This window comes from Ochotona curzoniae, unplaced genomic scaffold (genome assembly GCF_017591425.1).
Source record: "Ochotona curzoniae isolate NIBS_2020 unplaced genomic scaffold, NIBS_Ocur_1.0 contig_517, whole genome shotgun sequence".
Lineage (NCBI taxonomy): Eukaryota > Metazoa > Chordata > Mammalia > Lagomorpha > Ochotonidae > Ochotona > Ochotona curzoniae.
In genome coordinates, this window is record NW_024466454.1 from 7,029,565 (window position 1) to 7,044,997 (window position 15,433).

General features: G+C 42.8%; 1 protein-coding gene across 5 annotated transcripts in view; it reads left to right on the plus strand.

Moving 5' to 3' along the window:
- The window catches only part of DENND5A (DENN domain containing 5A), a 93,701-nt gene that overhangs the window by 54,527 nt on the left and 23,741 nt on the right, over positions 1 to 15,433 (plus strand). For 3 of the 5 annotated variants that reach the window (XM_040989154.1, XM_040989158.1, XM_040989156.1), the window contains 4 exons: positions 6,709 to 7,026; positions 8,338 to 8,553; positions 9,014 to 9,248; positions 14,400 to 14,550. In XM_040989154.1, the coding sequence (XP_040845088.1) occupies positions 6,709 to 7,026; positions 8,338 to 8,553; positions 9,014 to 9,248; positions 14,400 to 14,550 (920 nt within the window). Of the gene's footprint in view, positions 1 to 6,708; positions 7,027 to 8,337; positions 8,554 to 9,013; positions 9,249 to 14,399; positions 14,551 to 15,177; positions 15,181 to 15,433 lie in introns of all 5 variants that reach the window. The other 2 variants (XM_040989157.1, XM_040989159.1) reach the window with 1 other exon arrangement.

A 15,433-nucleotide genomic window follows, 5' to 3' on the forward strand; every position in this document is an offset into this window, starting at 1 on the left:
GGACTTGCTCCTTTGTGAAATGTTTGCCCATTTCCCTTGCCCATTTCTTGAGTGGCTTGTTTGTTTTGGTTTTTTGGTTGTTTTGAAGTTCTTTGTATATCCTGGAAATTAGCCCCCTATCGCAAGGCGAGGACTTTTAACTGCTACGATAATGCTCTGCGCCCAGTTTCTAAAATTCTTTATAGACACTGTATTTGGTTCACAGCAGTGTATGTGTGAGCTTGTGTGTAGCCAACCAGACGTTGTTTACTGGCTGCAGTTATTTTTGCTGCTTCTGTGTTTCCTGTTGGAGAAGTAACTTTTTTCCCCTCTAAAGATAGAACTGAGCGGGTAAATCGTTATATTGTCTACCTCTTATGGGTCAGACACAGCACCTTGTATAAGACTTAAGAGGCAGGCAGGTGATCTTCATGACTAGATGATATAATTCTTCTTTTAGGGATTGTTTTATTTTTGGATGATTTCTTTATTTTTCATTGGAAAGGCAGGCTTACAGAGAATGAGAGACAATCTTTCATTTTTTTTAAAGGTTTATTTTTTTTTTTTTTATTGGAAAGGCAGATGTACAGAGAGGAACAGAGAGGAAGATCTTCCATCTGATGAGTCACTCCCCAAGTGGCCACAATGACCAGTGCTGTGCTGATCTGAAGCTAGGAGCCAGGAACTTCTTTCCAGGTCTTCCATGCGGGTTTAGGGTCCCAAGGCTTTGGGCCATTCTCAACTGCTTTCCCAGGCCACAAGCAGGGAGCTGGATGGGAAATGGATCTGCCGGGATTAGAACCGGCATGCATATGAGATCCCGGGCGTTCAAGGCAAGAACTGTAGCCATTACGCTATCATGCCAGACCCAAATCTTTCATCTTTTGATTCACTCTCCAGTGACCACAATCACTGGAGCTGAGCCGATCTGAAGCCAGGAGTCTCTTCCGGGATTAGCCAGTTGAGCTAGTATATATTTTTAATGTATTGATCTGGCAAAATTTATAAACTTAACCTCTTGAAGGAGTAAGTAAAAATTAACCAATTTGTAGGTGTGAAACATTTGTTGGTGCTTTTATTGGGCAAAGTTTAAAGTTGTTATTTAGTGCAAGAATTCTAGAAAATGACAAAAATTTTAAATATTTATTTTTATTTGAAAGAGTCACAGAAAAAGAAGGAGACATAGATTTTCTGTGTGCCGCTTTACTGCTCTAGCAACCACCATAGCCAGTGCTGAGCCAGGCCAAAGCCAGGAGCCTGGAGCTTCATCTGATTGCCTCTGTGAGTGAGTGGTGGGGTTCTAAGCACTTTGTCCATCTTCCTTCTTTTGCTTTTCCCAGGCCAATTGCAGAGCCTGTATTGGAAGTGTAATAGCAGGATATGAACAGTCATCTGGAATGTGGATATGTGGAATTCCAGCATTGCAGGTTGCAATTTTATCTGTTATGCCTCATTGGCAGCCCTGAAAATGGGAATTTTTCATAAAAATGGATTTCTGTGCATTGGATTGAGTAAATAAGCCCTTAAGGCAGACCAGCAGCCATATCTAAAGTAATTCCTCTTGTTCTGTCACCCTGTTGGATGGGCGGCAGCCCTCTCCCTGGGGGCAGGTCAGGGGAATTCCCCTTGTTCCATAAAGCAGGGGGGATATTAGGTCCCTTAACACTGTGCTGATAGGGACCTGGGAGGATTTCTGGGGCTTCCGTTGCAGAAATGTCCCACTCGTAATTTTCAGGTAGTGGAATTGAGGAGCAACCAGGGACTCCCACTCATGTCCCTAAAAGCTCCAGGTTGAATGCAGCCTGGGCTCTCAGTTCTTTACCTTGCTCTGTCACCTACACTTATTTGTTTTACCACTACTCTCTAACGTCTGAGTTTTTTCTTGTACAAAAACAAGAACCCCTGGACAACTGATGTCTAGTGATACCTGTGCCCCTGCCACTCATGAGGGGGGCTGGATAAAGGATCTTTTTAAATAAAGTTAAATGTCAAAAGCACAAGTTCAGCTCTTCTAGAAGACAATATTAATACATACCTGAAAGCACTAAAAGTAAAAGATAGATAAATTAGATTTTGCAAATTAAGAAAGCAGTATCTTGAAGATCAAAACTAGAAAAATACATGTTTTAATACACTAAAACATACATAGCCTACAAACAGCATTGAAGTAATTTAAAGAATTCCTGGGCCTGGGACGATGGCTCAGTGGCCAAATCCTCGCCTTGCAAGAGCAAGTGCCAGTTTTTGTCCTGGCTGCTCTAATTTCCATTCAGTTCCCTGCTTGTGGCCTGGGAAAGCAATCAAGGATGGCCCAAAGCCTTGGGCCCTGCCACCCATGTTTGAGACCTGCAGGATTAGCTCAGCTCTAGCCATTGTGGCAACTTGGGGAGTGAACCAGTGGATGAAAGATCTTTCTGTCTCTGCTTCTCTGTAAGTCTGCCTTTTCAATAAAATAAATAAATATTAAAAAAAAAAAACAAAAAATGAACAACAACAACAAAACCCTCCCACTAGTCAATAAGGTAATAATTTAGTGGAAAAATGGTAGGCTCAGCAGTGTGGCTTAGCAGCTAAAGTCCTCTTCTTACGCACTGGGATCTCATATGGACTCCAGTTCTAATCCCAGCAGCCCCACTTCCCATCCTGCTCCCCGCTTGTGGCCTGGGAAAGCAGGATAGCTCAAAGCCTTGGGACCCTGCACCACGTGGGAGTCCTAGAGGAGGTTCCTGGCTCCTGGCTTTGGATTGGCGCAGCAATGGCTGTTGCAGATGAATTGAATCATCAGATAGAAGGTATTCCTCTGTATCTCTCCTTATCTCTGTTTTTCTGACTTTGCAATGAAAATAAATGAATCTCGTTTTTTTTTTAAAGATTTATTTTATTTTTATTGGAAAGGCGGATATACAGAGAGGAGAGACAGAGAGGAAGATCTTCCGTCCAATGATTCACTCCCCAAGTGAGCGCAACGGCCGATGCTATGCCGATCCAAAGCCAGGAACCTCTTCCGGGTCTCCCACATGGGTGCAGGGTCCCAAAACTTTGGGCCGTCCTCGACTGCTTTCCCAGGCCACAAGCACGGAGCTGGATGGAAAGCGGGGCTGCCGGAATTAGAACCGGCGCCCATATGGGATCCCGGGCATGCAAGGCGAGGACCTTAACCTCTCTCTGCGCCATCGTACCGGGCCCAATAAATGAGTTTTTAAGCAACAACAACAACAGTAACAAAAAGGAAAAATGGTGCAAGGGGCCACTTTGCATCCCATATAGGTGTAGGTTTTTGTCCCTCTTGCTCCACTTCTGATTGAACTCCAGGTTTAAAGCCTAGGATAGCAGTAGAGGATGGCTGAAGTCTGTGAGACCCTACACCTGAGGGGGAGACCCAGGAAAAACTCCTGGTTCCTGGTTTTGGATTGTTCAGCTCCGGCCATTGTGGCCATTTTGGTAGTGAACCAGTGGGTGGAAGATTTTTTCTTACTCTATCTTTCCTTCTGTCTGTATCTGCCTTTCAAATAAGAAATGAGTAAGTAGATTTTACAAAATGGAATATGAAGAAGCAGTGCACTAAAAACACACATTTGTTAACTTTACTGATTATGGCAGCATAAGTCAGATATACAATACCATACCATTTTATTTCCTATTTATTTACAGCATTTGTGAAATGCATTACTAAATTTTGGAAGGAAATTAGATAAGCGTGGGAAAAATTTTAATTTCCTTTTTTTCCCCTCGAGTTTCTGCAATTTTTGTCTGTGAAATAAACTGACAAGAGAAACATAGCGGGATAAGTTACAGACATGTTTCATTACATGCCTAAGCTCATGTCATAGCTACTCCAAGAGGGGCAAATGGCAGTGTCTTGTTAGGGTTTGACAGATGGGTTAGAGTTGGACCTCTGTGAAGGAGGGTGGTACAGGCTGTGGAAGGTTGAGTGCAGGAGATGCATAGCAAGAGTTGGCTTATGCAGATGAGAATTCTCAGGTCACACACACTTGTGGTTTCAAAGACTCCGGTTTCTTGTTTCTGTGCAGATTCTTTCCCACACTGAAAAGGAGTTACCTGACAGGAAGACTTCTGTCTACATCCTCTGTTAACTTTATTAATATAAATGGTTGAAAATGTCTTCTTACAAGAAAAAAAAGGGCAGCTTTTCAGAGCCATTACTGTGTCTACAGAGTTCTGCAGTTTTCTGAATAACCAGCTTAATTATGCTGTTGAAATATAGTTCAGGTGAAACATTTTCATCTCTATCAATAGGATAACCTTAGATTGCTAGTAAAAATGCAAATTGTTGGAACCACTTTGGAACAAAACTAGGCATATCTTAGAAAATTGGACATTTAAATACCATATGACAGAGAAATTCCATTCCTAGGATATATCCAAAATGATCTTACACATATGTGCAAGAAAACATATAACAGTGGAATATAGTTATCTGGAAACTCAAATGCCCTTTAATAGGAAAATTGATAAGTGATATGTGCATATTGTTGCAGAACAAACTTCTGACTAGTTGGAGACATTGCTGCAGAACCCCCAAACTGAGTTCACTTGCCTGACATGCCAGTCACATAAGGGTGCTGTAGGAAAATAGGTATTTATTGCAAAACACGGAGCCAGGCAATGGGCAGGTACTGCTGAATTCCTGGCTCCCCAAAGAGTTAGTGGTGAAGGTTCTTACAAATTGAAATTTGGGCTGAGATGATGTGATCAGCTCATATGCAAGGTTCTGGTTTATCAGTGGACACATGACCTTCCTGTGTCAGGGAGGCCGTGCTCTGTAAGGAATTAATGGTGGCCAGATGGGTTGCAGTTGGTCTGGGGGTTACATAAGTGTGGCAGTTACATTCTGCCCAGACCTGTAATCACCACAAGGCAGGCAACACTGACCCTCAAAGTTCTTACTTGTTAGAGAAGCAAATGACTCATTGAGTCCAGTAATTAGAATCTTGTAAGGCCAGCAGGATCACTCCCTTAATTCAGTGAATTCCTTTTCACGGAAGACTGGCAAGGATGCAGTTTATACGTCCCATCAGCAGTATAGGAGAATGCTATCTTGCTTTTAGGAACATTTTTTTTTTTAAAGATTTATTTCTTTAAAAGGTAGAGTTAGAGAGACAGAGATCGGCACTACCCACTTTCCAAGTGGCTGCTTTCCCAAGAGCATTAGCAGGAAGCTGAATTAGAAGCTGAGCAGCTGATCCTCCAGCTGGTGCTCACATGGGATGCCACTGCAGTATAACTGGCTATATTACAACACCAGCTTCTCCAGGAGTAATCGTAGAGATAGAAGAAAGCAAAGAACTATGAAGACCAGCCACCAAATCTTACTAGTCAGGACTAAGGCTCAAAAGAAAATGGTATGTTTGGGGCTTACATAAGGAGATAGTAACAGGCTTGGAACCTAAACATTTTAATTCCTAATTTTCAATAATTGGTCAAATAGGGCCATAAGCATAGCCTAATGGCTAAATCCTCACCAGGATTCTATGAGTGCTGGTTCATGTCTTGGTTGCTCCACTTCCCATCCAGCTCCCTCCTTGTGGCCTGGGAAAGCAATTGAAGACAGCCCAAAACTTTGGGACCCTGCACCCGTGTGGGAGATCCGTAAGAAGCTCCTGGCTTCTGGCTCTTGGCTTGTGACTCTTGGCTTCAGATGTGCTCAGCTGTGGCTGTTGCAGCTATTTGGAGAGTGAACCAGCAGATTTATTTTATTTTTATTGGAAAATCAGATATACAGAGAGGAGGAGAGACAGAGAGGAAGATCTGCCCATTCTTTTCCCAAGCAGCCACAGTGACCGGAGCTGAGCCAATCTGAAGCCACGAGCCAGGTATCTCTTCCGGGTCTGCCATGTGGGTGCTAGGTCTGAAGGCTTTGGGCCCTCCTTGATTGCTTTCCCAGGCCATAAGCAAGGGAGCTGAATGGGAAGAGGGCCTGCCAGGATTAGAACCGGTGCCCATGTATGGGGTCCAAATATGTGCAAGGTGAGGATGTTAGCCACTAGGCTAACGCACCAGGCTCTAATTGGTCATTTTTTTAAAAGATGTATTTATTTTTTAAAAGGTAGAGCACCAGACGAGGGAGGAGGAGGTGAGAGATGGAGACCATGATCCATTTTCCCTCTGGTGATTTACTCTGCAAATGTGAAGATCAGCCAGGGCTTGGTGAGGCTGAAGCCAGGAGCCAGAAACTCCATCTCTGTCACATGGGTAGCAGGGGACCAAGCTCTTGTGCTGTCTTCTACCTTCCTCGGTACATTAGCAGGCATTTGGATCTCGTGGAGCACTGGCACGAGAAGTAACACTTCAGTATGGGATTCTGTATTGCAAAGGGTGTGTGACCAACCCGGTGTTCCTTAATGTCCACCCCTTGTCCAACATTTAATGCGTATTTACATTATATATAAAAATTTTACGTTAGATGCAACTAAATATCTAACTTTAGTATCGTTAATGTCCTCACCACTCTGCAACATCAATGTTTTTATTAGTTTATCTCCATTTTACAGCTAAGAAAATAAAATCAGAGAGGTTACGTAACTTTCCTAAAGTCATACTCTTAAATTGGTGAGGAGAATGGAACTCAGGCCTATTTATGAGTCCCATCTTTATAGTACATTTTATATATGTCAGTTTAAGGTACTTTGCTTCCTTCTCATTTTCCTTACTCTTTCTAAACTTGTTCCTTAAATTCCTGGGATTGTTCATTCTATTTTTAATTTACAGGCTAACCTCTGCTTCGTGGACATTGACAACCACTTCATTGAGCTGCCAGAGGACTTGCCTCAGTTTCCCAATAAGTTGGAGTTTGTCCAAGAAGTGTCTGAGATTCTCATGGCATTTGGCATTCCCCCTGAAGGGAACCTTCATTGCAGCGAGAGTGCTTCCAAGCTGAAGAGGCTCCGAGCCTCTGAGTTTGTCTCTGACAAGAGGAATGGGAACATTGCTGGCTCCCCTTTGCATTCCTATGAACTCCTCAAGGAGAATGAAACTATCGCACGGCTGCAAGCCTTGGTCAAGAGGACTGGGGTGAGCCTGGAGAAGGTAAGGTGCTTTCTGTAGAGGAGTCTGTGCTAAGACACTGTCCTGGTGTGGAATAAGAAGGCACCAGGTCAGAACCAGCCACGATGAGTGGTGAAAGATTGTTCTGTATAGTGAATACTATTCTACTAAATGCCACGTGAAGCTAAGTCTGAGCAAAAGGGAGATCCTGCTGTCCTTCTGTGTGAACACTGACGCTGTGACTTGGAAGCATAAGGATAGTAATTTTTCAGGTCTCTTCAAGATCCTTTGCCCTGTGAGGGTCACAGCAACATAAGGTACATCGAGTAGGCATTATTAATAACATACAATTAACATTAAGAAACCGACCTCAAGAGTCTTGGTGTTTGTCCAGGATTAAATGCCCAAGAAGTAGCTAAGCTGAGGCTAGCTCTGATCCTCGAATTCTAGTCCTGGGTTCTTTCTAACATCATAGTTAGCTTCCTCTTTTCTGATTTGGATGAGACTATTTACATTCTTGATTTGTTTATCTCTTTACCCTCCCCATTCATGATGTTATATCACTTTTCTTTTTAAATGAATGGACCAATGGAATTTTGTTAGGCTCTTTTTAAAAAAGGTTATTTATTTATTTGAAATAATGACAGAGAAAGATCAATATTCTGCCTACTGGTTCATTCTCCAAATTAGGCTCAGGGTCAAGCCAACACCAGGATCTAGGAATTCCATCCACGTATCCCTTATGGCTGGCAGGGTCCCAGGTATCAGGGCCATCTTTTGCTGATTTCCTAAGCACATTAGCATGAGCTGGATTATAAGTGGAGCAGCTGGGACTTCAGTTGGGACTTCTGTGTTGGATGCCAGGTTGCAGGCTTTAGTTTAACATGCTGTACCATAATACTGGGCCTAGTAAAGCAGACATTTTTTAAAAAGCCAGGACCAGTTAAGGAATAGAAAAGTAATTAGGGCGATTAAAAGTTTTTCTTAATAGAAGTCCTTAGGGAGAAGGAAGAATGTTGTTATGAGGAGAAAAATCAGTGAAAGAAAGTTAAAGAATTAGACCATGTTGCATTACCTGTATCTTAATTACATGTAGATTTTATGCTTTGTCTCTGAGCCTTGAGATAATGGCCACCTCTTCCTTTGGGTGTCTGTCTCCACTTTCTTTGAGTTTCTGGGTCCTTCATGTGAAACTCTCATTATTCTTTGTATGAGAATCTTAATTTTCCCCCTTTTTTCTTTTGTTCTCATCATTTGCTGCTAGGTCAGTGATCACTGAAAAATCAGATTTGAGTTGTATTTCTCCGAAATAAATTGACCAATATATTCAAAACGGTTGTTTCTTTTTTGTAGCTGGAAGTGCGTGAAGACACCAGCAGTAATAAGGATCTCAAGGTTCAGTGTGATGAAGAAGATCTCAGGATTTACCAGTTAAATATTCAGATACGGGAAGTTTTTGCAAATCGTTTCACTCAGATGTTTGCAGATTATGAAGTGTTTGTCATTCAGCCCAGCCAGGACAAAGAATCCTGGTTTACCAATAGGGAGCAGATGCAAAATTTTGATAAAGTGAGTGTAATCCTTCTGGAGAAGAGAAATTCAAGAGCTGTGTCTTTAAGGAGTATCTGAATTTGAGATTTTCTTTTTCTTTCATAATATTTTTGGAAACTTTCACAATACCTCTGATGTTAGGATAGAGCTTGTTACTGTTTAGCAACAGGTGGACTCATTAATGATTTCTTTTCCTCCAGCCAAAGGGCTCTTTTAAAGCAGAGATGTACATTTAGCTTTTGAACTTGTATTCTGGTAAGATAAGTGGCCTCATTAGGTTAACTGAATAATTTTGACCATATCAAAGTCTGTTTCAACTTGTATGAGTGTGTATATGTGTATGTAATGATGAAAGGATTTTTCAGCTTTTAAGTATTAGGAAGCTTCAGAGAGGAACTAACATTCTGCATGCGTTGGGCATGTTGCCTTTGCTGGTCAAGACTGACCATCAATAACCTTTGTCTTTTGGTCCTGTCAGGCATCTTTTTTATCAGATCAACCTGAACCCTACCTGCCCTTCCTCTCAAGATTCCTAGAGACTCAGATGTTTGCTTCTTTCATTGACAACAAAATCATGTGTCACGATGATGATGATAAAGACCCCGTGCTCCGGGTGTTTGATTCCCGAGTAGACAAGATTAGGCTGTTGAATGTTCGGACACCTACTCTCCGCACATCTATGTATCAGAAGTGTACCACTGTGGATGAAGCAGGTAAGGCTTCCTTTCAGCTGTTCTTTGTAGTCTCTTGGATTATGTCAAAAGCATGTGCCTGTTTCAAAACATGTTAGCCTCTGCCTCTGCTTCTGTCTTTTCATATGTAGCTATTATTACCTAAAATGTTCTTCCTTCCTTTTTTAAAAAAAATTAATTTATTATTTAAAAGCATTTTTTTTCAACAGTCTCTCTCTCTTTTTTTTTTTTTTTTTTTTTTTTCTTTTTTTCCTTCCTGTATCTGGGGAAAGGGTGGAGATAAGGGAAGAAACCACACCTAGCCTTCCAACAGCCTCTGCACCATGGGATGGGGACAGCCACCTGACACCACTCCAGGGTCCCCAATGTGGGACATGATCCCAGAGTCCTGCTCAAGAGGTTTTGATAGTTCAGTAGTTCTGAGTTACTGCCGATCTTGTCACTGAAATCATGATGAAATCTCTCCAGAATTCACTGGTTGACATAGTTTACCTTCGAGTTTCCATTTGCCTAGGTATTCACTGCCAACTCTTGGCTGGGGTAGTTGATCCATTTGTTCTGTCCTCCACCCTCCATTATGGAACCAGGTGTCCTGCAAGCTCTAATGTACTGCCATATCCTCCATGTGCACCTGGATATACTGTTCACTGCTTTGTCTGAGCCACTGAGGAGGTCCAGCTCTGACACGTGCACTCCACGGTCAGAGGATGGAACCTGCAATTCTCTTCATGGTTGGAGTTCTGAGTCCGTGGTTCAGTTGGAAGGATCCCCAAAGAAACCTCATTTAAGTTGATCCCAGACCTGATTCTTGTGTGTGCTTGCCAAAACAGGGTCCGGCTCAGTCCGTCACCCTAATCAGCTCATGCAATGCTGGTGGTTGCAATTGCTGGGTCAGTTCTGTCTCCAGCCCTGTCTTCTACACAAACCAGTGGGTGTTGGAGTAAAGCCCAATCTTGCCCACCATACACTCGGCCCTCATGCATACCAGTCGAAACTGCAGTGTAGTCAGAGTGACCCCCAATAACCCTCACCAGACCTGCCCTCTGTCCTGGTTCTCATGCATACCATTTGGAGTGGCAACCCAAGAGGGAGGTGTCCACAGTTTCCCTACTGGGCCCACTTCCACTCCCAGATCTTGTATTATCCAGGTGGTCCTGTATTTTGACTTGACAGAATTTGCACCCTGTGCCAGGATTTAGCAGCTGATGCTGTGGCAAAGCCCAACCAACCCTCACCCACTCTAATTTTGCTTGCAGCAGTAGGAACAGTTGACCCAGCCTGGCTTTCCCCTGATCCAGCTCACATGAAGCCAACAGGTGTTGTGGCTCTGCCTGGTCTGGTCTGCTCTCATCCCAGCTCTCAGGCTCAGCAGTGCGAGTGGTTATCCAGCAGGGGAGCCTCATGTTGCCCCTCTACTGAGTTCGCCCCTACCCCTCTACTGGGTCTTGTGTGTGCTGGTTGGGCACTGCAGCCCAGTCTGGCATGGCCTGCCTCACCTCGGCATTTGCCAGTTCATGCTTTAGCCTGGTTGGCCCAGCCCACCCCAATTCCAGCTCACACTGGTGGGGCTATAGTCTAGCCCATCCCAGCCTACCCAGCCCTTAGACTTGGCCTGGCAAACAACTTCTTATCCTTCGACACTATGTCCGTTAAGAATGAGTCTCAACAATGAGTTTGACTGTGGCCAGTGCTGTTGCTTGATGGACTGGTCCTCTACCTCCAAACACCACCATCCCATGTGAGTGCTGATTCATGTCTCAGCTGTTGCACTTCTGATCCACCCTCCCTGCTTGTTGCCTGGGAGATGTAGTGGAGGATGGTCTCGTTCCCCTAGGTGATCCTGTGCCCATGGGGGAGAACTGAAAGAGGGTCCTTGGCTTTAGATCAGATCAGATCAGCTCTGACTGTTCTGGCCTTTAGGGGAGTGAATCAGTGTTTGGAGGATCTCTCTCTCTCTTGTTCTCTCTGCATATCTGCCTTTCAAATAAAAATAAAATAAATATTAAAAAACAAGAGAGTGAGTCTCACTGTGATATTGGATCTAATTCTGCAATAGTTAAGCAAATGGTAGTTATTTTTCTCAGATTAGCTACAAGTGCAAAATTGGTGATTGTGGCTGCTTGTTCAGTTGCTATATAGTGTAACTGGAAACCGAGATTCTGTCTTGTCTATTCTTAGCATGTTGATTTTCATATTTATTCTTAGGGTTGCCTTAGGGTTACAAAAGGTTTTTTTATGTTCACAGTCAAGGCAAGAGGAGGGAATATGGTTGCTAGCTCTGTTCTCTCCCTCCTATCAGAAAGCAAGAGCATTTTTATCAGGGGCCTGAGTCTTGTTTTGTGATCATCCTCTTAAGTATGCGAAGCTATCAAAGTGAACGTGGAAGTGGGTATAATGCTGTCCTGAACAATACCAGGTGTAAATGAAGTATGAGTAACCAGTTGACAGTGTTTATTGACAAAACTTCGCAGTGTGTATCCCGTGCAACTGTGGGCTGCTAGGCTGAGGCAGCTGATTCCTCTTCTGTGCCTGTGATGCTTTCGTGCATTGTTCTGGCTGCCCCTCTGATCTCTGCTCCTTTGAAATGGCCTTCTCTGGGAACAGCTTAGTGCCAGAGCCAGTTTCCTCATTCTCTCACTCTCAGTCCTCAAGTGTTGCACCTAGCTTATGCAGATATTAAAAGTTTTGGCCACTTAATGATCATACCTAGTTTTTTTTTTTTTTTAAAGATTTATTTTTATTATTTTCTCATTGGAAAGGCAGATATACAGAGAGGAGAGACAGAGAGGAAGATCTTCCATCCGATGATTCACTCCCCAAGTGAGCGCAACGGGCCGATACTATGCCGATCCGAAGCCAGGAGCCTCTTCCGGGTCTCCCACGCAGGTGCAGGGTCCCAAAGCCTTGGGCCGTCCTCGACTGCTTTCCCGGGCCACAGGCAGGGAGCTGGAAGGGAAGCGGGGCTGCCGGGATTAGAACCGGCGCCCATATGGGATCCCGGGCGTGCTAGGCGAGGACCTTAACCACTTGCGCCACCGCGCCGGGCCCGATCATACCTAGTTTTACTAGGAGAGGCCCCTGTCTAGATCATCTTAGCCATAGAATAGTCTCAAGTTAAACTATTAGATTCATAGTTTTTTCAGTTTGTTGTTAAATGTTCAGTGTCTTTTTATGGCCTTTTTAATATAATCCTTTATATATTTTATTTATTTACCAAGTATTAAAACCACCAAGTAAATGCCCACCATATGGTAAGTGAACAACAAACATTTGCCTAAGGATTGGACTATTTTTAGCTTTTGAAGATTCAATTGGCCTTGTTTTGTGATCGTTTTTTTTTTTTAAGAAGAGATCATCTTTTTTTGTTTTTTAAAGATTTATTTATTTATTGGAAAGTCAGATATACACAGAGCAGGACAGACAGAGAGGAAGATCTTCCATCCGATGATTCACTCCCCAAGTGAGCATAACGGCTGATGCTATGCCGATCTGAAGCCAGGAGCCAGGAACTTCTTCCAGGTCTCCCACACGGGTGCAGGCTCCCAAGGCCTTGGGCTGTCCTCGACTGCTTTCCCAGGCCACAAGCAGGGAGCTGGATGGGAAGTGGAGCTGCCGGGATTAGAACCGGCGCCCATATGGGATCCCGGGTGTGTTCAATGCAAGGACTTTGGCCACTAGGCCACGCCGCCAGGCCCGATCTTTTGTTTTTAAAGATTTATTTATTTGAGCGAATAACTACAGAGAGAGGAGGAGAAAAGAAGGGAGATAGAAGGAAGGAAGAGTGAGTGAGTCAACAGATTTTCTCTCCTCTGTTTCACTCCTCAGCTGCAGTAGCCAGGAGTCAGGAGCTTCTTGCAAGTCTTCCACATGGATAGTATCAGGGTTCCAGACACCTGGGCCATCTCCTGCTGATTTTCCCAGGCCATTGACAGGGTGCTGGATTGAAAGTGGAGCAGCTTCTTTATCTGTACTAATACTCTTTTTCCTGGGAATGGTGCTGTGGCATATTAGGTTAACCCTCTACCTGTAATACTGGCATCCCATATGGGTGCCATATCAAGTTCTGAATGTTCCACTTTGATCCAATTTTCTGCTAATAGCCTGGGAAGCAGCCAGAAGAACCTGAAGAAGCTCATGGCTTTGGATTGGATTAGCTGAGGCCCTGTGGCCATTTGGGGAATGAACCAGTGAATGAACGGTGTTTGTCTCTTGTCTCCATAACTTTGTCTTTGAAATTAGAGTAAATAAATTTCTAAAAAATATTCTTCATCCTAAAATCTATTTTGATATTAACAAGTAACTACTCTATGTTCCTTTTTCTTTTTTTCTGGGTTCCTTTTTGTATTGCTCTTGCATTTTTACCCACTTGACAGCTTTAGACTTTGAATGAGTTCTTTTAGACCATTTACATTAGCATGATTACTGATATCGTTAGGATTAAGTCTATCATCATGTTATTTGCTGATTGTCCCATCTGTTCTTTGTTTCTTTTCCCTTTTCTCTGTCTTGTGGTTAAATTGAATATTATTTATGATTCCATTTTATTTGCCTTCTTGGCTTACTAGCTATATCTTACTGTTGTGTTATTTTAGCAGTTAAGATTTACAGTACACATTTAATTTACCGCCATCTACTTTCATGTGTAATGAAAGAGTATTAAAAATTGTGTTCCTGCTTCTGTTCTTACATGCTGTTGTTGTCATTCATTTTACTTTTTACATATGTTATAAATCTGTCACTATATTCTTGTTCTAGCAGTCATTTATTTTTAAAAGATGTTCACGTAATAAGAGCAGAATTGTGTCATTACCATTTCTGGTTCTTTTCATTCAGTCACCTTGGCTTCTAATCTTTTGACTTGGTCTCCTCAATCCAATTCATCTGCCTGTATTTCCTTCTCTATACCATCCTCTTGAAAATTACCACAAAGCAATTAGCTTGGGCATTATAAAGATTATTGTATTTATTTTCTGTTTCTCCTGTCTTTTCATTGCTTGTTATTGTTTTGAAATTCATTGACTCATGTACTTTACTTTATATTTTCACCCTGTTATTTCAGGCAGAAGTGTAAAAAAAAAAATTAGTCTAGTTTATCTTGACTGGAAGTGCGAGAGTAGCTAGTTTAAAACAATGAAGGAAAAAATTTTGACTTTATTGTATTTCCTTATCCAGAGAAAGCAATTGAGCTGCGCCTGGCAAAAATTGATCATACCGCAGTTCACCCACATTTGCTTGACATGAAGATTGGACAAGGGAAGTATGAACCAGGCTTTTTTCCTAAACTGCAATCTGATGTGCTTTCCACGGGGCCAGCCAGCAACAAGTGAGTCAGTCCCAAAGATTCCCTGATCTAGTTCCCAAGCTGCATTAGAAAGGGTCATCCAATATCCTGGCTGGAGCTGGTATCCCAAGATGACTCCAGAGTTTTATAAAGCTAATATGGTGAAAACCCAGACCTCTCTGGACAAGAAACAAATGACAGAATATCTGTCAGTTCATTTCTTCTTTTTTTTTTTTTTCGGATATATTTGTCTTTATTAGAAAGGCAGATTTATAGAGAGAATTAAAGACAGCAAAAGGTCTTTCATCACTATTTTACTCCCCAAATGGCTGCAACAGCTTTGCTGATCCAAAGCCAGGAACCTGGAAATTCTTCCAGGTCTCTCATGAGAGTGCAGGGTCTCAAGGATTTGGGCGATCTGCTGCTACTTTCCCAGGCTATAAGCAAGGAGCTGAATGGAAGTGGAGCAGCAAGAACATGAACCAACACCCATTTGGGATGCTGGCTCTTGAAGGTGGGAGATTAGTTTGTGGAGCCGTGGTGCTGGCCCAAGCTTCTTCCCTCATTGTAGTTCCACATACATGGGCCTACAAAAAGTCAGGCTGCAGGTCAGTTAAAATTTTTCATACCTGGTTCTCTTACAATAGCTAGTTAGCTTTGTGTCCTCAGTAAGTGGTAGTTGGTATCATTGGAACAGAAAGTAGATATGTTAGGTTACTTTTGAAGGTGAGTGTATCAAAGCCCAGACAGAATTGGTTGCCTGCAGTTTTGGACCTATATGTGAAGTTTTCAGTACTTCAAGACTTGCATGTCTATGTTTGCTTGGGAGTTACCTGGTTCTTGCTCATTTATAGTCCCTTAAGCTGCTCTTTCTGAAGATCTTTGCGCTGTCTCTGGTAACTTTGATGTGCCATTTGGCCCCCAG